The sequence below is a fragment of the Microtus pennsylvanicus genome, chromosome 1, assembly GCF_037038515.1.
Source record: "Microtus pennsylvanicus isolate mMicPen1 chromosome 1, mMicPen1.hap1, whole genome shotgun sequence".
Classification (NCBI taxonomy): Eukaryota; Metazoa; Chordata; class Mammalia; order Rodentia; family Cricetidae; genus Microtus; species Microtus pennsylvanicus.
The window spans coordinates 105873134-105897276 of record NC_134579.1 but is presented as its reverse complement, the minus strand read 5'-3'; the positions used below and the strand labels follow the sequence as shown (position 1 = coordinate 105897276).

The 24143-nt window shown below is 48.7% G+C and overlaps 1 protein-coding gene across 3 annotated transcripts in view; it reads right to left on the bottom strand.

The window, feature by feature from the left end:
- Auts2 (activator of transcription and developmental regulator AUTS2) overlaps positions 1 to 24143 on the bottom strand; it is a 1095788-nt gene that overhangs the window by 4026 nt on the left and 1067619 nt on the right. For 2 of the 3 annotated variants that reach the window (XM_075977650.1, XM_075977660.1), the window contains exons 11-18: positions 23765 to 23860; positions 18714 to 18785; positions 17570 to 17599; positions 15361 to 15432; positions 9794 to 9935; positions 5384 to 5461; positions 3868 to 3951; positions 2083 to 2305 (exon numbers count right to left, since the gene is read on the bottom strand). In XM_075977650.1, the coding sequence (XP_075833765.1) occupies positions 2083 to 2305; positions 3868 to 3951; positions 5384 to 5461; positions 9794 to 9935; positions 15361 to 15432; positions 17570 to 17599; positions 18714 to 18785; positions 23765 to 23860 (797 nt within the window). The remainder of the gene's footprint in view (positions 1 to 2082; positions 2306 to 3867; positions 3952 to 5383; positions 5462 to 9793; positions 9936 to 15360; positions 15433 to 17569; positions 17600 to 18713; positions 18786 to 23764; positions 23861 to 24143) is intronic. The other variant, XM_075977670.1, reaches the window with a different exon arrangement.

Here is a 24143-nt window from a genome sequence, read left to right as displayed (position 1 = left end):
TCAGGGACTTGGCTTGGTCAGGATGTCTACGGACTGGGGATAAAAGTCAATAACAGATGTTAAACAGTCCAAACTCAGAAAGTGAAGAAGAGAGCTGATGGTTCCCAGGGCCCATCTCAGGATGGATGTGGAAAAGGGGAGGGGAGAAGCCAGAAGTTGTGTGGACCAAAGGTGGCAGAGATCAGAGTGCAGGGGACCACTGTGGGGGTGCTGGGGAAGATGGGGGAAGGAAATCCTGCTTCCTGCTAACATACACAGGCTGACAAGATGAGCCCTAAAGGGGAAAAAAGATAAAAATATCTGTCAAGTTTCCTGACTTCAGTACAAGAGGCCTCTTCTCCATCAAGAAAAACCAAAAGAAGCCGGCTGACTACAGTCTACTCAATAGTAAGTGAGCCAGGCAGGGGTGGTACACTAGGGAGGCAGAGGCAGGCGGATCTCTGGGAGTTCAAGGCCAGCCTGGTCTACAAGCGCTAGTACCAGGACAGGCACCAAAGCTACACGGAAAAAAACCCGTCTTGAAAAACCAAAAAGAATGATGAAATAATAATAATAATAATAAGTGATTCAGGAAACCCAGGTTCCATGGGAGTGATCCCCTTAGCACTTTAGAATTCCTATAGGCTGAGTTTAAAAAAAAACAAAACAAACAAAAAAAAATCCACAACTCCCTTAAATGGTAATTTATCTTTTTCCTCCCATAAGGAACCAATGAAAGACATCTAAGTCCATTTTTCTGAGACAGAGTTTCTCTAGGTAGCCCTGGCTGGCCCATGTAGACCAGGCTGGCCTCCAACTCAGAGATCCACCTGCCTCTACCTCTGGAGTGCCGGCATTAAAGGAGTACTCCACTTTATTGGTTATATCTAGAATTTGAAACGTTGACTTATTTAAAATAACTATGGCATATAAATGCACAATACACAAAGCAGAGGAAAGTCAAAGATCTGAATCAAATTTGAGCATTTGTGTGTGTGTCTGTGTGTGTGCGTGCCTGCAGGTGCGACCATCAAGGACCTGTGGAGGCTGGAGGACAGCCGGGGGCGTCAGACACAAAGGCAAGGTGGGACAAGAGCTTAGGGATGACACACACATACACACACACACACACACACATACACACACACACACACACTCACGACTGTTCCCAGCTTTGTATGGATGCTGAGGATCTGAACTCAAGCCCTTAATGCTTGCCGGGCTAAGTGCATTACCTACTGAGCAATCTTAAATTTCAATCCTAAATACACAAAGACATTACCAACAGGGGTTGGGGTGCTTTGTCTCGTATGGTTTTTTGCCAGGTGTATATTGGCAGGACTTAACACTTTTTCATTCAAAATTAAAACAGCCGAAAGAAAGAAAAGAATGTGTGTTGGGCAGTCTGCACAAAAATACTGAGACATTTCTTCTTTGAAGATAGATTTTTTTTTTTAGGAAAGGGTTAGTTAGTATGGAGACAACAATGGTTAATAACATTAATTCCCTGGAAAACCAAACGCAAAGCAGAGCTTCCTGGTGCCGCTGTCTGAAGTCAGATTAGTCAAAGCAACAACCACAAAGTTGTACTGATCGTCTGTGAGCCCCAGGGTTTTGAGTTTGGATGGCACTTGAGAAAAAAGAGGATGAGGTAACGTACACATGACTTACTAGAAGCAAATGAAAAGGGAGGGGAAAAACAAACAAACAAAAACCAAAAGAACCTATGGGTGATTGGATGGGCTTGGTGACTCAAAAGCAAACATGGCAGATACATGCTGTGTGTGTGTCTGGCTCCAAGCTCCAACTGGCTGTCTGTAGGAAGATGTGTACGTGGACACACTAATGTTCCAGGGGCTTTGGGTGGCTTGTATGTGGTCACTGCTTCTGAGACAGGCACCTTGCACTACGTTCTAGTGACAGCTGACGGTCACCATCTGCTGGGTACCATAGAGTGCAGGGAGGGTCTCTCGGGACTGACTGGCGAGGACCTGGGGAGCTACAGCGGTCACAAGCACAAGGCCGGGGGCAAGGGAGAGGGGGAGGCGGCTGGTTCTGACTGGAGCGTGGCACAGGGCGGCACAGGGCGGTTTCTTTCCGTACCTTTCCTTGTCATCTTTACTAACGGAGGAGTCTCGTTTATCTACATCTCTATCTCTGTCATGGGCTGCAGCGGACGCACTGCGCTCCAACTCCCCTGGCTTCAGCCAGGGCGGAGGGGTCGGGAACGACGGAGGCGTTCGGTGCAGCCGGTTCCAGGGCTCGTGAGGATTGCTAAAGTTCTGCACACTGGGGCTATCCTTGTGGCCGAACACTGAGTTGGGTGCTGAAATGGTGAAGTGGAGAACAAAAAAGGTTTCAGAGAAATCTCGATAGAAACCTGCCGGAGTGAAGGTACTTACCAAAAACTTTAACAGCATTCAGAGTTAAAATGAATACATGTTATTGGCAGCTGGAAAAGGAAAGGAGATTAACACACTCATTAGAGGAACACTCGTCCTACACTGCAGAGGCAGCTCACAGCTTTTTTTTTTTTTAATTCAATGGAGAGGAAAAAGTGAGAAGGGACGGAGTGGGTGTGCAGATGCCCCGTCGGATACAGGTAGGCATGCAAAGTTGCAGGCATGCAAAAAGGTGAACCATGACCACACGGCAGATGTACAGGCCAGCTCAGCAGCATCCACCGGCCCTCTGCCTACCACAGCCTGCCAAATGCTACTCCTTCCAGCATTAGTTACAACAGACATCCGAAAAGACCAAGCAGGACCGCGTCCTGGACAATGTGTGCTGGGTTTCTGTTGCTTGCTTGCCTCCTTCCTTCCTTTCTTTCTTTCTGAGACAAGGTCTTATGGATCCCTGCATGGCCTCAGACTCCCTAAGGATGGGCCCAGTGCCTCCACCTTCCCAGGAGCTGGGACTGCAGACTTGTGCCATTTCCCTGTCTACGTATTCCTGGGCACGGAGGACTTCCTGCATGCCAGGCAAGTGCTCCACCCCCTGAGTCACATCACCAGGCCCGTTATTCTCCACTGTACTTTTCTTCCTCCTTTCAGTTGGAGCCAAGGTAAATGTCTTGTAGTGGCTGAACACACCACCACTCCTGACACACAGAGCCTGGGTCAGCAGCGTGCTCTGCTTACAACACGGCTTGTGTACTTCAACCAGCTTCACTTTGACCCCTGTGTTTGGAATGTTCTAACCCATCATTGCTTTAGACAAACCCTCTCGGGAAAGCACACACACATTTATTTTTACTTCACGTGCATGGGTGTTTGCCTGCAAGTATACATGCATGCCATGTGTGTGCCTGATGGCCAGCCTGTCGAGGCCAGGAGAAGGCGCCAGATGCCTTGGCAATGGAGCTACGGTGGTTAGGAGTTGTCAGGAGGGTGCTGAGAACCAAGTCGGGGTCCCCTGGAAGAGCAACAAGTACTCTTTCCCACTGGGCTACGTCTCTCCATCTCCAGATGACACTATCTTTTCATGGGACCTTCGTTTTCATTTCAACAGGGTCTCGCTACGCAGCTCTGGCAGGCCTGGAACTCTCTCTATAGAGCAGGCGGCCTCACACTCAGAGAGATCCCCCCCTGCCTCTGCCTCCGGAGGGCTGGGATTAAAGGCGTGCCCCACCACACCTCTCCCTTCCCTCTGTTTCTACATGACTTTAGGTGGTGCCGGGGGAAGGAGCTCCAGGCCTTGCCCATGCTAGACAAGCTCTCATCACTGAGCTGCGCCCCTAGGTTTTAGGCAAGTGCTGTATCACTGACCCATATACTCAGCTTAAATTAAGTTTTCCCGAAGTCCTCCCTTCGTCTCCAAAGGTCTAAAAAGCCATATATGGGTCAGAGAAATCGCGCAAGGGAGATAGAAAAATCGAGAGGTACTCACTAACTGAAGGGTTTCCAAGTCCACCGAAGGCATTGCCGCCGACTGCGGCAAGGCCCGTGAATGTAGACGGCCGGTTAAAAGGCTCTGTGAATGAGATGGAGAAGGAAGAGAGGGTGGTCAGGGACATGTCAGTGAGGAACACAGGTGTCCCAGGAGCTGGGAACACAACAGACTCTCCCGCTGGACTGTGTAAACGCATTCTATTCCTGTGCTTGGGTGTAGTCGCTGGGTGAGCACGAGTCCCAAGGGGGTTCATTTTCCAGGGTGCCATCCTTTCTGATTTCACCCTTGCACTTGGGATGACACCGGGCAAACTCAGGAGCCGGCATCCTCAGCTGCCTTCCTGTACACAAAAGGCTTCTGTCTCTGAATGAGTCTCTCTTCTTCTCTCATGGCTTTAGACATGGTCTCACTGAACTCAGGCTGCCTTCAGACTTGATGTTAAGTCAAGGCTAGACTTGAGCTGATCCCCCTGCCTCGTTTCTATCTGCTGAGATTACATGCATGAACAAAAAGGAGACGATGCCAGGCTGGAGAGAGGGCTCCGTGGTTAAGAGCACCACTGCTCTTCCAGAGGACCTGGAGTGTGACTCCCAGCACCCACAGGGCAGCTCACAATTGTCTACAACTCCAGTTCCAGGGAACCTGATACCCACTTTTGGCCTCCAAGGGTAATGCAGACACACACACACACAGGAATTCATGAAGGCAAAACACCCATACAGGTAAAATACAAGTAATAAAAGCTGGGTGGTGGTAGTGTATGCCTTAAATATCAACATTCGGGAGGCAGAGGAAGACAAATCTCTGTTGAGTTTTAAGGCTAGCCTGATGTACATAATGAGTTCCAAGACAGCCAGAGTTACAGAGACCTTGTCTCAAAATTCCAAATAATAATAATATAATTCTCCTATATATTCCCCACCAGGCACCACTGCCTGAGACTGCCTGCACACTTCCCGGAAATGTCAAATAGAAAGACACAGGAAGCATGCCTCTCCTAAGACGAGACCTGTTAATAAAGTGTGAAAAACCAAAATCAAAAAGCACAGCTCTTCAGTGCAGCTCTCTTACAACGCTTGCCACATCTGTCCTTCTAGAGGGACCCTCAAGTGTCCTCTACAGGTAGGGTGAGTCCAGCCTAAAGACACATGTTCTGAGATGCCAAGGTCTACTTCCCTTTTCCAAGTCCCCTGTGATGGTTAATACCTACTGTCAACTTAACTAGATCTAGACTCACCTAGGGGGACACCCTCTGGGTATAGATGTGGAGTGCCTAGATTACCTTAAGGTGGGCCAGCCCACCCTTAGTGTGTGTGGTACCAGCCCACTGGGTGGGTCCTGAAAAAGGAGACAGTCAGCTGAGCACCAGCATCCATCTCTCTCTGCTTCCTGAATGCACAGCGGCTGCTACTCCATCCCACCCCGGGGCTGAAGATCCCCTGTCCCTCCTCGGAAGGCTTAGAGGGTGCCATGGCTAGGCTGCCGGGAGGACTGCGCCATCTTTCTGACTCACCTAGGTGAGCGGCAGGGTTGAGAAAGTTACTGTGATGAGGTGGCGGCCCAAAAGGGGTCCCGGTAGGATGTGTAGCACCTGCAAAGCCAAGCAGAGCAACGGCAGAGTTTAGAAAAAGCCCGTGCTAGAGGCACCTAAGAAATGGTGTTGAAGTCAAGCTCCATTGCATCCACAGCTCCTGCAGATTCCACTTGGTAACAGACGATATTCTTGTTGGGGGCAAGAGAAGTCGCCCCTCCCATCTTTCCCACTTAGCTTTTGTCAACTGGACACCAAGTTGGAGTCCTCTGCGAGGAGGGACCTTTCTTTGAGAAGATGCCCCCATCAAATTGGCCTATGAGTGAGCAAGGCTGTGGGGCATCTTCTCCACTCATGACTGACGTGGGCGGTGCCACCCCTGTGCTGGTGGTCCTGGGTGGTACAAGAGAGGCGAGTGTGAGCCTGTAGAGCAAGTCAGTAACTAATAATCCTCCACGCCCTCTGCTCCAGTTCTTGCCACCAGGTTCAAGCTCTGACTTCTCTTCATGATGGAAATAAATCCCCCCCCCACCCCTTTATTGAGTTGCTTTTGGTCATGGTGTTTTATCACAGCAAAAAAAAGCAAACTAAGATGGCTAGCCACCGTAAGCACAGTCATTTACTGATTTACTGTGTGTGTGTGTGCATACACGTGTGCAAATATGTGCACGTGGTGTCCAGCGGTTGATGGGGAGTGTCTTCCTCAGTCACCCTGTACCTTATTTTGGGGGGCAGCGTCTATTGATGACCCTGGAAACTCTTACTGATCCTGCTACTCTGGTTCACCAGTCAGCTCCAGAGAACCTCATGGTTCCACCCCTCAGCACACTGCCATGACTAGCTATATGGGTTCAGATCCTCGTGCTCGCAGTAAGCACTTCCCTGACGGAACCACGGTCCCCGCAAGTATCTCTTTATGAAGTCGATGGCACCAGCATTAGGCCTGGCTAGTGGGATGGGGCCGCATCCAGAGCACAGGGACCTTCTGTAACCAAGTTTGTCTGCAGGGATACAGGCTTGTGAGTTTGTCCTTGCAGGGCTTCATAGGCGCCTCTAAAGTAGAATAGCAGGCCCAGGGCTTGCTTCTTCACCACACCAGGGATGAGTTTTTCACTTCATGAGTGGTCCGGAAGCTGCAGACAGTGCTGCCAAGTCCTTTCTCATTACTGAGGGGTGTGTAGGTTCTTAGCACCCAGGCTCTCACAAGGCTCGCACCACCAGATGTACTCCTGGGAGCTGACACTGAATGACGGGAGGCTAAGGTTTCTGATGCCTCTTAATTTCCAGGGCCAGGAAGACACTTTATTCCAGGTCGAATCCCCAAATCCTCAGTGTGGCTCAGCTGGTAGGATGCTTGCCTAGTGTGCAGAAAGCCCTGGACTCCATCCCTAGCACTGCTTAGATTAGGTATGGCAGCACATGCCAGCCATACCAACACTCAAGAGGTAGAGGAAGGAGGATCAGGAGTTCAAGGTTATCTTCAGTTACATTTGGAGTTCAAGGCCAGCCTAAGCTATTTGACTTGTACACACGCAGCACCACATGCCTGGTTCCTGCAGAGGCCGGAAGGTGTTAGATTCCCTAGAAGAGAAGTTGCAGACAGTTTGGAGCCACCATGAGTGTGTTGGGAATCAAACCTGGGTCCTCTGCAATATTTGCAACTGTTCTTAACTGCTGAGGCATCTCTCCAGCCCCTCAGTTTATATTTCTTGAAAACATACCAGATCCCTTTTCTGCAGGAAGCTGGGAAAGGAGGAGAGGAGAGAACAGAAGTGTGGGAGTGTGTGTGTATGTGTGTGTGTGTGTGTGAGAGAGAGAGAGAGAGAGAGAGAGAGAGAGAGAGAGAGAGAGAGAGAGAGAGAGAATTATGGAAGAATGGTATTTCTAAAAGCTTCAAATGTTAAAGCCGTGTGTGTGTGTGTGTGTGTGTGTGTGTGTGTGTGAGAGAGAGAGAGAGAGAGAGAGAGAGAGAGAGAGAGAGAGAGAGAGAATTATGGAAGAATGGTATTTCTAAAAGCTTCAAATGTTAAAGCCGGCTGGGAAGGCAGCCCTGAGGGGGCTGGGAAAGCAGCCCTGGCTATCTTGTTTCACCAAGGGCATCTGTCCTCACACCTGTATGACAAACATTTTACACTGAGCCATCTCTCCAGCCCTTGATTTCTCTTCTGCATCATTGGTCCCTGGAGATAGCAAGGGTCGTGGGGGCCTGGGCTTGCAGAGTAAGACTCAGCACATAAGGACAAATGCTAGAATCCCAGGATCTGAAGGCACCTAAGGGGTTATCTATCCACAAGTACTAAGAGTAAAAACCAACTTCTGCACAAAGTGAACATATTCCACAGCCTTCATTAGTCACCACCAGTGTTGTCGGCCAAATAAAATCTGGGCCACATACTGCGTAGTACATGCTAGTTAATGTTCTGACAAAGACCCAGGTCCCTGGGGATGCCCACATTTCCAGGATTATTGAAGCAAAAGAAGCCAATTCATCCATTTGGCTGCAATGAAGTCCGGGGAGAAATCTCTCTATTTCTCTCCCGAAATTGTTCTCCATGTATCCGTGTCTCAGAGTTTGGTGCCATGGTAACAGAGCCTTCAAATACATTCCCCAGGCAGAACCCACTGGAGGAAAACCCGAGACCCTGGCAATTCCATCCATCCCCACTGGTGATTTATTTCCTTGACCACGGGGCTACTGCACTGATGTCCGGACTTCTCTCTTGTTCAGTGCAAGAGTCAATGGGTCTACCAAACACGAATCTTGGATCAGAGCCCAGGAAGGCAGTAGGCAGGATGGATGCAGACCATGTTCCCCGCGGGTCAGAAATGGTGGACTCCTTCACTGTTTTTGTTCCTAGGGATAAATTCAGATTCATACCGCGAGCAGATGGAAGCCACACTGCTTGTTACTACAGCTAATGGGGTGCCACTACTCTCAACTATTTACTGAGCTTTGCGGCGGGGATGGAGAACTAAAAGCTGCTTTAAGAAACACTGAGTGCGCTGGAGATGTAGCTCATGGTTAGGGAAAGTGCTTGCCCGGAACGCACGAAGACCTGGCTTCGATCACTGGCACCCCATAAACTAGGTGTGGTGGCACATGGGTTGTGGTTCCGGTCCTCGGTAAGTGGAGACAGCAGGACCAAAAGTTCAAGGTCAGCCTGGGCTACATAGAGAGTTCAAGGCCAGCTTAGGCTACCTGCCTCAAAAGAGAGGATGGGGGGAGGAAAAGGAAATAAAAGAGGAAAGAAGGCAAGCCATGTGTTGTGGCACACACTCCCAGTACTCCAGAGGCAGAAGCAGGCAGATCTCTGAGTTCGAGTCCAGCCTTGTCTACAGAGTGAGTTCCTGGACAGTCAGGGCTACACCGAGAAATCCATCTCAAACAAAAAAGATTGAACAGTAGCCCAGTGTGGTAGAAATGTCATCTCAGTACTCAGGAGGCTGAAGCAGAGCTTACATTCAGAGTCAACTTGCTCTACACAGTGAGTTCCAGACTCAGCAGGTTGGCTCAAAAAAGGAAAGAAAACACCGAGTCATTAAGGACACTTGGTACCAATAGGACCCGTAGTGCTTGGTTATGTGTGTGTGTGTGTGTGTGTACGTGTGTAGGAGCCCATACTTTGGCTCATGTGCACAGGTCAATGGACAACTTCCAAGAGTTAAACTCTCTCATGTGGGCTCCAGGGAATCAAACTGAGGACAGAGAGATTGCGAGTAAGTGCGCTTACTCACTGAGCCCCATTCCCAGTTCTATTACGGTTAGTTTCAACTGCCGAGCTGCCACCACCTAGAACGACCTGCTGAGAGAATTTCAACATTACCTAGATCAACTGAGCTATATCCCCAACCCTGTTTGTTCGTCTTGAGGAACTGTGGTCCAGGCTGTGCTGAAGTTTACCACGTAGCCCAGACTTGCTTTGAATTATTAGTGTTTCTGCTGCTGTTGCTTCCCCGGTGCGGGCATGATACAGCTAAGCCACCACACACACACACACACACACACACACACACACACACACACACACACACCGAAGCTAACCTAACTGAACTGCGCACCTTCATCCTCAGACCCTCAAAAGGCAGTGTGACGGCCACAGTGAGGAAACACCCACTAACTGTTCTGTAGGCCACAAACACACGAGGTTAGTTAGGATTCATTTCTCTTCTAATCTGCCCTGGTAAGTTTGCTGATCTTTTCCAGTAGTTTTGCACGTGCCTCTGATTATCTCTTGATCCATACGGAATAAAGGGTGTGGGCCCCAATGATGCAGAGCCCATCCCCCTAGCCACGCGGAGCACTGTCTCACAAGCTGGGGTCACTGGCGACACCGAGCCCAAACATCACTTTGAAGCGCCAGCTTTCCGTGCCAACCCACCCCCTGAACTCACCAGCGGCGGAGAACAAAGTCGAAGGTCGCGCCAGATCATGGGGATGATGGATGGCCCCAAAGAGACTGGGGCCTGGAGGACGGCTCAGGAACTCAGGCTTCAGCCCGAAGTCCAGCTTGTGTGGGTCCGACTGCATCTGTTTCTAAAACAAGAGGGAGGAGAGAGGATGAAACTGGGACAACAGCTAAGAGATATCGGTGAGTCGCCCAAGACTGGTCTGGGAGGGTCAGGGCTGTGAACCTTGGACTTGGATTCTGACGGCCAGGCTCAAGTGTCAGAACACTGCCTCAGATGCCAGGACGCCAGCCTGGCCTTCCAGGGCCTGGCAGTGGCTGCTACAAGGTAATGCCTGCTTCCTACACCAGAAATGTCCGATGGCAAAACTCGGACTCGGTCTTCGACGTGGTGCAGTTTGAGAGGCGTGGCCAGTTTCTATTTGTTCAAAAACTAGTACCACTCCGCACACAGGCCATTACTGTGTTGTAAAGGCCTCGTCTGCAAGTCCTTCCCCTACCTGTCCACCTCAGAGCCCAGACTAGCCTGTCCTAGAGCCCACTGTGTAACCAAGGACGACCTTATCCTCCTGCCTCCACCTTTATAGGAGTACATCACCATGCGTTCTACGGTGCTAGGGATGAAACCCAGGGCTCCCTGCATGGAAGACAAGCACTTTACAGCTCAGTTACATCCCTAGACCTGGGTCTTTTGGTATATTCTGAAGCAGAGTGTCACGTAGAACAGGTTGCCCTCAAACTTGTGACATACTTGAGGGTATCCTTAAACTCTTCATCCTTCTGCCTCCGGCTCCCCAGTGCTGAGATTACAGATGTGCACTGCCATGCCTGAATGCAAGCCTCACCCCCCAAGGATTTTCTTTATTTCTCTTTATTGTGTGTGTGTGTGTGTGTGTGTGTGTGTGTGTGTGTGAGAGAGAGAGAGAGAGAGAGAGACAGAGAGAGAGAGAGAGAGAGAGAGAGAGAGAGAGAGAGAGAGAGAGAGAGAGGTGTACGAATGCCCACAAAGTCCAGAAAAGGGCAAGAGACCCCCTGAAGTAGAGTTACAAGGAGCTGGAGTTGCAGTGATTATGAGCCACCCAGATGGGTTCCTGAACAGAAACTCAGTTCCTCTGGAAGAGCAGTGTGCTGGTCAGTGGTTTGGGGTTGGTGGTTTTTTTTTTTTCTACTTGACAGAGGCTAGGGTCACTTTGGAAGAGGTAAATTCAACTGAGAAGATGCCTCCATCAGGCTGGCCTGTGAACAAGTCTGTGGCGCATTTTCTTGGCTAATGATGGATGTGGGAGGACCCAGCCACCGTGTGTGGTGCCACCCTGGACAGGTGGTCGTTCCTCCATAGCCTCTGCCTGAGTTCCCACCTCCAGGTTCCTGCCATGACTTTCTTCAGCCATGGACTGGGACACGGAAGGGTAACCCTTTCCTCCCCAAGTTGCTTTTCTACATGTGTAGCCACAGCCCTAGAAAGCAAACTAAGGCAAACAGCAAGTGTTCTTACTGGCTGACCCATCTACCCAGCCCCTCTCCCTGCAAGCTTTAAGACGACGGTCTTTTAAAGCTCATTACATCAGGAATTCTGCAAGAACAGCCTGATGTACAAAATTAATTGCTGAATGGCTCTCTGTCATATTCTAACACATCACAACACATCCATCAAATCACTCTGACATATTCTAAAGAACACAGAGGCTGGGGAGAAATTCGTGACTAAAGCACTTGGCAGGCAAAAATAAAGATCTGAGCTTGACCCCTGGGATGCACCAAAAAAAAAAAAAGCCAAGTGTAGCCGTGCATGATTATAATCCCACTGGCTCGCTGGTCAGCCAGCCTAGCTTCGTATGTAAACTGCAGGCCAATGAGAGACTCTGCCTCAAAGGGCAAGGTGCATGGCTGCTGAGGAATCTCAGGTTGACATCGGGTCTCACACAAGTACACACACTTGTACATGTACACCGTACATGAAGACTCATTACACACACACACACACATACACACACACAGAGGGGTATGTTTATAAGTAACAGGCATCATTTCCTTTCTAACATCCATCAACTACTAGAGGAGGGGAAGTCAAACCAGACTGTGAGCTGGGCAGAGGCTCTGGTAGGTGAAGTGGTTCCTATTCATGGACTCACTCCATCTTCTCCTGTGGCTAACTGCTGGCTCCATCCCCTCAATGACTGCATCCTTAGCCTACCATCTTTTCCTCGGCCCTACCCGGCATCCTCCTGGAGGCTGGTATCCATCTGAACGGCAGGACATCCAATGTGCCCACCTTCCAGGGTTCTGACAGCCCTCTCCCTCAGTCTGCTTCCTGCCTCCCCAGAGTGACACTGTCCCCTACTGCTAGCTGCACTTCCTGCTATCCTCCAACTCACACACTGCCTGGAGCTGCTTCTGTTTGGCTCTTGCCATCTCCTGGGCTCCTCTGATGATCTCGGCCATCTTGACCACACTCTTGTCCTGCCTCAAACTCTCTTCTGTTTCAAGGACCCCCTGTTCCCTGCTGTGTAATGGAGGAAGTCTTTACAAAGGACAGGCACCCACACTAACACGAGTGAGAAAATCACAGGCAAGGGAAGATACGCCAACCCCCACTCACCCATCAACCCCCTGGAAGTGAAACCTAGCCATAGACCTCTCTGAACACACAGAGCCTTCACCACTGTGTGTGCGTGTGCCTACAGAGGACACAGGACACTTTTAGGTATGGCTGACAGGCACCTTCTTTCAGAGACAGGGTCTACCAGTGGCCTGGAGCTCACCAGGTGAGGCTGGCTGGTTAGCAAGCGCCAGGAGTCCATCTGTTTTCAGTTCCTCAGCTCTGGAACTGGGAGTGTAAGCCACCATGACCAGTTTTTTGTGTGGTTTCTGGGGGTTGAACTCAGGTTGCCAAGCTTGCAAGGTAAGCACTTTACTACCTGAGCCATATCCCCAACCTACTACTTTTTCCTTAAATGTATACGCCCACTCCCACACCCCACGGAGTGAGTCTCACTACTGAACACATTCGACAATAGGAAGGTCAGTGCCCTGAGCTTCTCACAGCCTGTAGGGCCAAGGTCTCCACAAAGAATCCATGAGTGACTAAGAGAATGAGTAAATGTATATTCAGGAGCAAGAGACAGAGAGAGGCAATTTCTGCACCAGTCTCCAGGGAATGCCATAATGAAAGCCTCACGCTCAAGGAACAGCCAAACCCCAAAACCAAGCTTCCAATTCTCTGTCAATCTATAAAAATCTTCGGAACACCCTCCTTTCATTTAGTTGCCAAATTATTTAGTGCTAATACCGCATGGTAGACGGTGCGGGCTCATTAAGTGGGAATCAGGTCCGACAGGCAGAATGGGGGCTTGGGGATTAGAAAACACTCGCTGGGAGAAGAAGATGAACTGAGTCATCCCGTGTTCGAGAGGTCTGGCTAATTGAATTGGGGTAATGAAAGTCAAGTCGGCAGGGGCGCTTTCATGGAACAGAAGTTGCTAAGAAAGAGACCTCTCTGCCATCCTTCATCTCGCTAAACTCAGGGAGCTGCAAGGAAGACGAGGCTCACCTGCTGTTCCATTGTTCCTGCCATGCAGAACCCGGAGTGAACTGAAGTCATCAGGCAAACCTAGTTAGCTGTTCACACTGCACCCATTTTCTCGCTGAGCTGAACTCCAAGGGCTCTAATTAGGCCTCGCCCGGCAATAAGGTAAGAGTGAGCAAGGCTCACTGATGGGGTGTGAGGGAGAGCAGGTGCCTGGGAAACGAAGAGACGCCTTCGTTCCTCAAAGAGGAGGCGGACATCTTCTTTTCATTATTTTTATGTTGGTGCATGTCCATGCCACCGCGTGTGTGGGAGTCAGGGGATAATTTTCAGGAGTGAGTCAGTTCTCTCTTTCCATCATGCTGGTCTGGGAATCAAACTCAGGTGCTCTGAGTTGGCAGCCAGTGCCCTTACCTGCTGAGTCACCTCACCCTTTTTTCTTTTAATTGTTATATACACATCTACATATAAATGGCTAAATATAACCTGCTGAGTCCATTGGTATTGCATATGCGTCCTCCCTCTCTACCTCTCCCTCCTCCGGCTCCCTCCCCCACTACCCTCCCCCTTTTTTTTTTTTTTTTTGTTTTTTAGGAGGCTGGAGGACAACCTGGAGAAGTTGGTTTTCTCCTTCCATCATATAAGTACTGGGGAAATCACACTCAGGTCGTCAGGCTTGGTGACAAGCATCTCTACCCTTGCTGGATCCCTCTCGTTTTTGAAAGAAGGCTCATCTGCCGGGCGGTGGTGGCGCACGCCTTTAATCCCAGCACTTGGGAGGCAGAGGCAGGCGGATCTCTGTGAGTTCGAGACTAGCCTGGTCTACAGAGCTAGTTCCAAGACAGGCTCCAAAAGCCACAGAGAAACCCTGTCTCGAAAAAACCAAAAAAAAAAAAAAAAAAAGAAAGAAAGAAGGCTCATCTACAGAGGGTACAGTAACTGGCCAGAAGGTAGTCCTGGTGAGGACCTGGTATCCTCTAGCCTCCAGAAGGACTCATGAGATGGCTAGAAGAATAATTGTTCACGACCGCTTATTATTATATGCACAGCCAATGAGTACCCAGGACCTTCGACTTCCTGCAGGGTAGAAAGGATCACTTCTCCAAGTCCATAATATGAAAAAAATATCTTTTTAAATCTTCTGAAAATATTTTTGATTTATGTGTATTTGTGTCTGAGCATGTGCACAGGGGAATGCCCATGCAGGGGTCCCATGGAGGCTGGAAGAATGCATTGAACTCTGCAGCTCAAGTTACAGATGGTCGTGAGCTGCCTGATACGGGTACTGGGAACTGAACTTGGGTCCTTTGAATCCTCCACAAGAGCAGTCAGTATTCTTAACTGCTCAGTCATATCTTGAGCCTCTCAATTTTTTGTTAAAAACAAACCAACCAACAAACAGGCTAGGGAGAAGAGATAGCTCAGCTGGTAAAGGCATCCACCGGCAAGCGATCCAAGACTCACATGGTAAAGAAAACTGACTCCTAAGATTTGTTCTGTACTATTCAAACACACATACACACATGTTCTCTCTCTCTCAGACACACACATACACACACACACTAAAACAATGAATACATAAATAAATGTAAAAGCTAAATCCAAAAAATCCCAAACCCTAAAACATCCGCTGCTGGCTCATGTTTAAGCGCTGTTTAGATTTTAATTCTTGCTCTGTAGTAGTTCTATATAGATTTCCAAACACTTTATTTTATGAGTTTATCAATTTTTACACCCTTTCCATTCATGAGACCAGCTCATCAAAAAGGAAAAGGACACTGAGGGGTGATATTTATTTTAGTGCTTATGGTTTCCCTCAGTTACAAAGGGGCTCTGAGACCCATTTGAAGATGGACTGGCCCTTCGCCCTTTCTGTGAGGATCATCCGTGTCCTGCTCAGACGACCTGGGACTGTCTCAAGAAGACAAACCCCTTCCTGCCTTGGCTTGGTTTAACAGCCCCTCTATGTGGTGCCCAGGGTCCCGAGCCCGGCCCCACCCAGCTCACACAGGGAGAGCCACACCGACCTTGACCTTCTGCTGGTGGTGGTAAATCTGCCAGGCAATGTGCACGTGCATGGCGCACCACTTTCCTGGTTTCTGGAACAAGAAAGAACAGCCTGGTCAGGAGGAAGACATGTCAGCATGCCCGCCCACTTGTGTTCGCCCCGGGGTCCCTGCAGATCTGGGCCATGGCGACCTTCCTTTCTTTCATGAGAACAGGAGAGCTTGGTGCCAATCACATGCTTCCGTTAGCAGCTCTTCCTCCCTCAGGCACGAGGGAGGCAGAACCCCCACCCCCTTGTCCCATGTGGGCCTGAGACCACGGTTCCTTTACAATGCGGTTCTCTGCCGAGGACAAGACGGCAAAGACCTGACGCTCTCTGTGTGGTTTGTCATCCCCAGCGCTAGCGGGCAGGTCTGGTGAGTAGCAAGCCCTACCTAACAAACGCTGTCAAGCTAACAGGCACATCAGCTGTCCAGAAGAGCTAATTAGGGGATGTCTGTGCGTCGGATCAAAACAGGAGAGGGGACAGGGCCCTCAAAGCGCTACCCAGTGATCTGTCACATTCTCATCACAGTCTGGCAACTTCAGATGATTCATGGAGAGCCAGTAAGCCATGCATGCGCGTGAGTTTATTCACTTCTAGTTAAAAGAGGAGGAGAGGGGGAACGTGGGGCCGAGGAGGAATGAATGCCTTCCTTCCCGCAGGGATCAAGTCTCTCTTCTGCCTTCTGAAGGGCACGTATCAGTGCGTGGTGCGAGAGAAGGCGGGGCCAACTCTTTCTCCTTCCTTTCTGCCTAGTATCTCCACAAGCTCATTCAGCAAACACCACAAGGATGAGAAAGTCCTGCCGCGGCTCTGCACCAGCAGAGGACAGGGTTCCCTGGTTTCTGCAGCTAGATGCCACTCCTGACTTAGACCCAAGTCTGACACCAGGTCTGCTCTCTTCTAAGAGAATTATGGGATGTTTGTGATCATAAACAACAGACCCAATTCGGGCACGTGAAGAAGGGGAGTTGTAACGGCAGAAACTGCAAGGGATATGACAGGACCCGGAGTCCCCTAAGAGACTAGGTGCCAGGCACACCCATGAGAAATTCCCTAGATGATGTTAGCCTCTGGGCATGCTGATGAGGGACTGGTTGACTAGGTTAGCTGAGGCGGGAAGACCCACCCTAGATAAGAATGGCGCGATTCCCTGAACTGGGATCCTGGACTGAATGAAAAGGAAAGAGCAACCTGAGCACCAGCGTCCATCTCTCTCTGCTTCTAGCCCACGTTCTGCCACCTAGACTTCCTGGCCGTGATGTACTGTACCCTTGAACCGAGAACCCAAAGACACCCTTCCTTATGTCGGCTGGGCATTGTATCACAGCAAAGCGACAAGGGATTATGTGACAGTCGTAGCAAGAACTGGATCATCCAACCACTGTCTGTCATCTGTTTTCTGCTCCAGCTCTGTGCCAGATCAATCAGTCTGTACCCAGAGGTGCCCGGCTGGCCAGACTCCAGACCTCAGGAGCATTCTGCCTACGTTTATTGTGTCTTTCCCATCCTTCGCTGGGAAGGAGCTTGAATGGGGCAGGTATGCATCCCTTAGTATTGAGTGTTTGGGGCAAAATAAACAGACCCAAGAAAGACTCCACTATAGCCAGCCTCCCGCTTGTCCTTCCCCTTGCCTGTTATCCCAGCATAGTAAAGGGGAGGGCGGTTGAACCAGGAGGCTCACAAGTTCAAGGCAAATGCAGGATAATAACAGCACCCTCACCTAGTCTGTTGCATTTTTTTTAAAAAAGATTGACACTTCTTTTAAATTATGTGTGTGTGTGTGTGTGTGTGTGTGTGTGTGTGAGTGTATGTGTGTAGTGCCCACAGAGGCCAGAAGAGGGCGTTGGATCCCTGGGAACTGCAGTTATTAGCCACCCAATATTGATGCTGGCCACCAACTTGGGTCTTATGCAAGAGCAGCAAGTGCTCTTAACTTCAGGGCTATCTCTCTAGCCCTTTGTCAGTTGTACTTATGAAAAACACAGTGGCCCAGCTTCCTCAAGCACTCAAAAGAAAAATTTAGGCCATTTCCCACCCCCTGCTTGCAAAACCAGCCAGCGTTCGCTACTCCCACTGCCATTCACTCTGGCATCTCTCCAGCTCGGTTCCTGCTACTGACTTGTATTTTTAACCCGCAGAGAGTCAGAGGTTGTAGAAACAGTTCTAGAAGAAGCGTTCCTTACCCTTAACATAGGTCTGAAAGGATCTGTCAACTGTGAAGAGAAAATGACAACTCGGTTACACGCCTGTCACTCAAACAATTGCCCTAATTAACAAATTTGTAGTGCTTCATTAGGAGGGAAAATTAAAATGTTAGAATTTTACTTTTAAATGAAGCCCTTTTAGAGAATAATTAACCCATTTTCACACCATCAGAAGTACCAAGTGTCCCCTCCCCCCACCTCAGGAGTCTGAGAGCACGCACAATGACAAGCACCCCCCATACACACACGTTTCACCAGCAGAGATGTGCCCTATGCCAGCATGACGTGCATGTAACCTAGACCATGAGGGTCCCTGTTTTGACTGGCTCTGTCACAGGCCATCATATGGGGCTCAGGGGAAGTAGTCCTCAGACCACAAAATGAAGGTGACAAGGATGGGACATCTGGAAATGTCTGTCTTATCCAGTCTCTGTAGACCCAGGCTGTCTCTACAATATCCTGGCTTCAGTGAGTATGTGCCAGCCCTTGCAAAAAAAGAAGTCCACTAAAATAAAAACTGCGTAGATGGTAGAGTTGTAAGCAACGGTCCACTGACAAGCTCCCCTCTACGACGCAGCTTTGCCTTTTGGAGGCAAGCATGGCATCAATTATGAATAAATAACATAACCGGGGCATAATGGATGTTTTATTTAGCTCTAGAGCATGTTCCATCTATAAGAGCAGAGTGGTCCAGTAACTTCCTGACCTCAAACAAGAAGGTAGATGCGTGTGTGCGTGTGTGTGTGTGTGTGTGTCAGGGGGCGGGGGGAGTGGGTGCCTAACTTCCAGGAAGAAAGAGCTCAGTGCTTTTCCATTCAGAAGATTCTGTAGCCGTTTCTTTTGCACCAGGGATCTGTGAGCAGCTACAGACAGCTGACCTGTCGGATGGAAGGTAGACAGGCTGGCGGCATTCGATTGCTGGACCCAGAATCTTTTCTCTCTCTCTTTTTATCTGAGCCAAGTTATTATCCTGTGTCATTCTTACAGTTGGGGAGACTGTGACTTCTATAACGAACAGGCATTTTCTGACACAAACCATCAAAGGTAGAGCACCGGGTGGGCCGTCCTTTGCAAACGCCCCCCCTCCCCCATTACCTGTGACCATGCCTGACTTAGCACGTACCCTTGGGTCCTTTTGGAGTAGAGTGTGGGGGACTGTTCCAGGCCGAGCAGCCACATCGATAGGGTTGGATGTCTACAAATTAATCAGAACACAGCTTAGGATGCGCGAGAAAGCAAGTTTTACCCTTTTTACAAAACAGCAGAAATGAAGCATTACCTCCCTATCTTGTTCTAAATTATGACTTTTATTAAACTTTTATCAGTGTATGTTGTATGTTTGTGTATGCAGGTACATATGCATGCCTGTTGAAGTCAGAGATCGACATCTGGTATTTTCCTTGATTGCTCTCCACACTACTTTTTTTTGAGACAGGGTCTCTCTGAACCCGCAGAGACTTAACTAGTTAGTCTACAGACACAGGGGTCCTTTTCCTCTGTCTCCATAGAGCCGAGACTACAAACGTACATACACTCCTGGACTAGGGGTGGGGATGAGAGAGAGAGCTGGGGTAGGAGTTCCAATAGCAATACACACAACAAAAGAAATCCTTTATACTTATAGATGTTGCTCTGTGTATGTGTGTGTGTGTCTGAGCTCCCAGGGGCAGGGCCTGTGTGTGAGTTTAACACACTGGTGGAGGTACCAGACAGGTTTTAAGGCTCTAATTTTGAGCTAGAGGGGGTGGCTCAGCAGTTAAGATAGGCAAGCTGGGTTCAGTCCCTAGCACCTACATCAGAGGGTTCACAACTGCCTGGAGCTCTATCTCCAGAAGAATCTGATGCCTTGGGTACTGCGTTCTCATGCACATACACAGAAACACACAATTCAAATTTTCTTATAATCTTTTTTAAAAAAAGCTGAAACTTAGGACAGCAGTCCTATTGTCTCACCCTATCAGGGATGTGTAAGGAGCTCAGCAGCTTAGGGAAGGTACTAGATGAGAAGTCAGATGCCACTTAGGTCCCTCCATAGGATCTAAGACACTACGCAGGAACTTCTGATGCATCTCCATAGGATCTAAGACACTACGCAGGAACTTCTGATGCATCTGGTCCCTCCATAGGATCTAAGACACTATGCAGGAACTTCTGATGCATCTCCATAGGATCTAAGACACTACGCAGGAACTTCTGATGCATCTGGTCCCTCCATAGGATCTAAGAAACTACATGGAAACTGTTACCCTCAAATCCTCTTCCCTGCTCACCTACACCACTAACTGTCACCGTTTTCATTTGTTATTCTTGGTTTTCCCCCTGCTTTACCATCCATCACTGAAAGAAACACTTTACTGCACAATCACAGTGTCCACACAAGGTGCACACAGACGCTAAGCTTCCTGAACATCTTAACCGGCAGGTGATAACAAGAAATCACACTCAGCAGCGATCCATTAGAATGGTGGGAAGGGGACAAGGGACCCCGGTTTAGGGACAACTGAGATTGGCTAGAAAATTCTGTTCCTGTATTCTCGACTCCTATCGCCATCCTTACACAACACAATTAATATTGACGGTATTGCCAGACTTCTGACTCAGCGACAATGGCAAAAGGCCACTTCAGAGGGACAGTTGCTAATGCCTTGTGGGGAGGTTCTTAAAAACAGTAGTAGGGTTTTTGTTTATTTGTTTCTGGTTGTTTCTCTTTTGAGAGAGGGCCTTTCACTATGTAATCCTGGCTGACCCGAAACTTGCTATGTAGACCCGGCTGGTGCTGAACTCAAGAAATCTGTCTGCCTCTGCCCCTCAAGGTCTGGGATTGAAAGTGTATGCCACCATGCTCAGATGCAGGAGCTATTTTCTATTTTAAAAATTAGAAAAACACAGATTATATATGTTACATGTATCTGTTTGCCTATGTGTGGGTCTGTCTGTCTGTGGACATGTGTGTAGAGGCCAGAGGCCAACTTGCAGGTAGTAATTCTTTCCTGCCACTATATGGCTTACCAGGGGATCCAGGTCAGTTCCCTGGGCTTGGTGGCCTTTACCTCCTAACCTGCTTTTCCCAGCCTCTGGTGGCTACTAAAACTTATTCATTTGTGTGTGTGCTTGTGCATGTGTGTGCGTGTGTTTGTGTGTGCGCGCATGCGCACTCAGATGTCACAGGTTGCACGTGTGGAACTCACAGAGCAACCTGTAAGAACTGGGTCTCTCCTTCCACCATCTCGGTTCTGAGGCTCGAACTCAGGGTTGGTGGCAAATGCCTTTACCCACTGAGCCATGGACTGGTCCTTACTTTTCTAAAGTAGACATCGTCCGTATGGATCCCTCACACTAGACACTAACTGGTTGGGGAACAGGGAGAGAAGCTCAAGTTTAGGCATGAAGCCTTGCCTACATGGAGAAGTGGGGAAAGAAAAAAAAAGGGGAGAGAGAGAACAGAAGAAAAGCAATCAGCTGCTGTACAACCAACAATTAAGCTGCAGTTGTTAACAGCCTGATTTGCATACATATGAAGAACTCCACTAATGAACAGCAATCTACATATTCAATCAGGAAGATGGCCCGGAAAGGCGTATTTCAACACCAAGAGACGCTTTCTCGCCCAGATGTAGTTTGTGGTGTGATTGGATAATTGCAAGTGAGGGAAATAGTCTAATTTATTAAATGACCTACCAGTCTGTTTGGGGACACACTGGAGATTTGTCACAACCTACTGGGGACAGACCAAGGTCTGAGGGATTACTGAAGAACAGGGAAAGGAGTCTGAAAAAATCGCCACCACTTGCCGCGGCCATTGTAAGAGCCCAGTGCACACAGAGCCTGGCATTTGAGCTGCAGTTCCTGGCATGGAAGGGTGATTTCAAAGACGCAGCCTCCGACCCCTAATGCCTTTTTAATTTCTCTCCCTGTTTCTGGCTTTTATGGCGACACACCTTTGAAAAATGCATGTGTTCAATTCAGGAGACTCTGGTCCCAGATTGGTGCTTTGGCTTAAGAATGGGAATGGGAGGTGGAGAGGGGGCAGAAACCAAACCACACAGTGTAACATTGCGACTAAACGTGACTGGCCACTGGAGAAGCACACTGTAGTTTAAAAATTAGTATTTAAGTAAAATAAGGGACATAAAATATTATTCTGCATTCTTTGGATGGTGTCGTGATCGAACCTAGGGACTTGTGTATGGAGACATGCCCCCGACCCCTCACTGGGGGAGTCCATGTCTGAGACATGCCCCTGACCCCTCATTGGGGGAGTCCATCTCTGAGATGTGCCCCGACCCCTCATTGGGGGAGTCCATGTCTGAGACGTGCCCCGACCTCTCATTGGGGGAGTCCATGTCTGAGACGTGCCCCCCACCCCTCATTGGGGGGTCTAGGAAGATGCTCTACTGCTGAGCCAACTCCCCGACCACAGGAAATGTTTTTAAGAGATAAGGTGCTATCAAAAATTACTTTTGAATATTGACCTTCATGGATAACTTAGCCTGTGTTGATCTGTATATTATTCGCTGGGTAGAAAATAATTTAGTTCCTCCTAAGAATAAAAGGTGAACAAATTTCAAGGACTAGGGAGATGGCTCAGTGGTTAAGAGCACTTGTTACTCTCGTAAAGGTCTAGGCTTGGTTCCTGGCCTCCACACGATGGCTCGTGACCATCCATAACTCTAGTTCTGGGAGTTCCAGCCCCCTCTTCTGACTTCTTTGAGCACCAACCATGCATGTGGTGCGCATAGATACATATAGGCAGAATATTCATACATGTAAAATAAAACCTAAAAAAAATTAAAAATAGAATTTTTACACTAGTGTGTCAGAAACAAAGAACGGACCCTGACTCTGGCAAGTGTGAGAATGGGCGTGGAGTGGGTGCTGTACAGACGGGTCTAAGGGTGAACAGGGAGGGGGAAAGAGCAGAAAGAAGGGGAGTTTTTGCCTCCCCTTGCCACCTCCAGGCAGATCCCCCCTCCCCTGCCCCCTGCACAACTTCATGACTGATACAGCAAAGAATAGAGAGTAAATAGAAAAAAATTTTCTCAGGCAAAACAAAAAGCAAACCATTTTAGTCTGGGAACCTTTATCCCCTCTCCCATTAACAAGCCACCAGCAGTCAACTTGGCATGTGTGTTCCTTATGTACACCTTAAAGGCAACTTGGCATGTTCTACTAAATACTTCATGTTTAGCAGTGCTTCCCCGAACGAAACATCCTGTTCTTCAGGGGTGTAGATCCTGGGAAGCTGGGCTATTCCTTCAAAGAGACCCTCATGACCCATGTGACCTCAGTCCAAATTGATGGTTTGCAGGAGGAAAAGACGCAGGAGGAGAGATCAGCGGGAATGAGAGGAAGACAAGAGGCAAACATGCGAACGTATATTATATATATTATACGTATGGAAATGTCATGATGAAACTCATTATTTCTTTTTTTAAATATTTATTTATTTATTATGTATACAATATTCTGTCTGTGTGTGTGCTTGCAGGCCAAAGAGGGCACCAGACCCCATTACAGATGGTTGTGAGCCACCATGTGGCTGCCGGGAATTGAACTCAGGACCTTTGGAAGAGCAGGCAATGCTCTTAACTGCTGAGCCATCTCTCCAGACCCAACTCATTATTTCTTATAGTTAATACATGCCAATGGGAAAACTTATTAGAGCTTGGGGAAGAAAAAATATCTCTGTGAGCCTATAACGTAAGCATTCTGCGTATTTTTTGACAGTTGGCTTTATTTTATTTATGTATAAGTGTGTGTCTATGTGTGCATGCCATGTATGTATGAGTATTGACAGGTGTCAGGAAAGGGCACTGGATCTCTTGGAGCTGGAGTTACAGGTTGTGAGCTGCCTGATGTGGGTGCTGGGAACCGAACTTGAGTCTTTTGCAAGAGCCAAAAAGGCACTTATGCCACTCAGCCATCCCTCCAACCCCCTTTCTGCATATTTTGAAGAGTATAGAAAACCTAGCTCAACTGAGACTACATGGGTCCTAGCAACACCAAGTTTTAAACCAAAATGGACCAGGAAAATAAAAGTCTCCTTCTGCTCCCTATGGTCCCTTTGGGTCTGTGAACTCATCACGGCAGACAAGCATGGACACAAGCCCCCTGCATGCCTAACCTGGCCCTCCACTAAGAGAGGCACCCACGTCTTCACTCTGAGGTTCTTACCTTCGGCTGGAACGCTCCTTGCAGTGAACCAAAAGGGCCCGTGGGTGGGATCATGGGGGGTATACCCGAGACTGCAGGAGGATAGGAGTGGAAGAGCTGTAGCCAAAGGTGGGGAGGGATTTAAAAAAAAAGAAAAGGTTTTAGTAGGGGGGGCACGTGGTATGTCCCAATTCCCACAGAAAGACATCGACATTAGCAAGCCAAACCGATCGCGGTATGATGCCATTAGCCAAGCTACGATGAGACGAACACACAGATGCGCCATGAATGTTTAACGAAAAAAGTTAAAAAGTAGTTCAGAATCAATCGGCCAACAAATGATGTCCCCGATGAGAACATCACTAGAGAGGGAGCTTTGCTAATTATTAATCAAGAAATC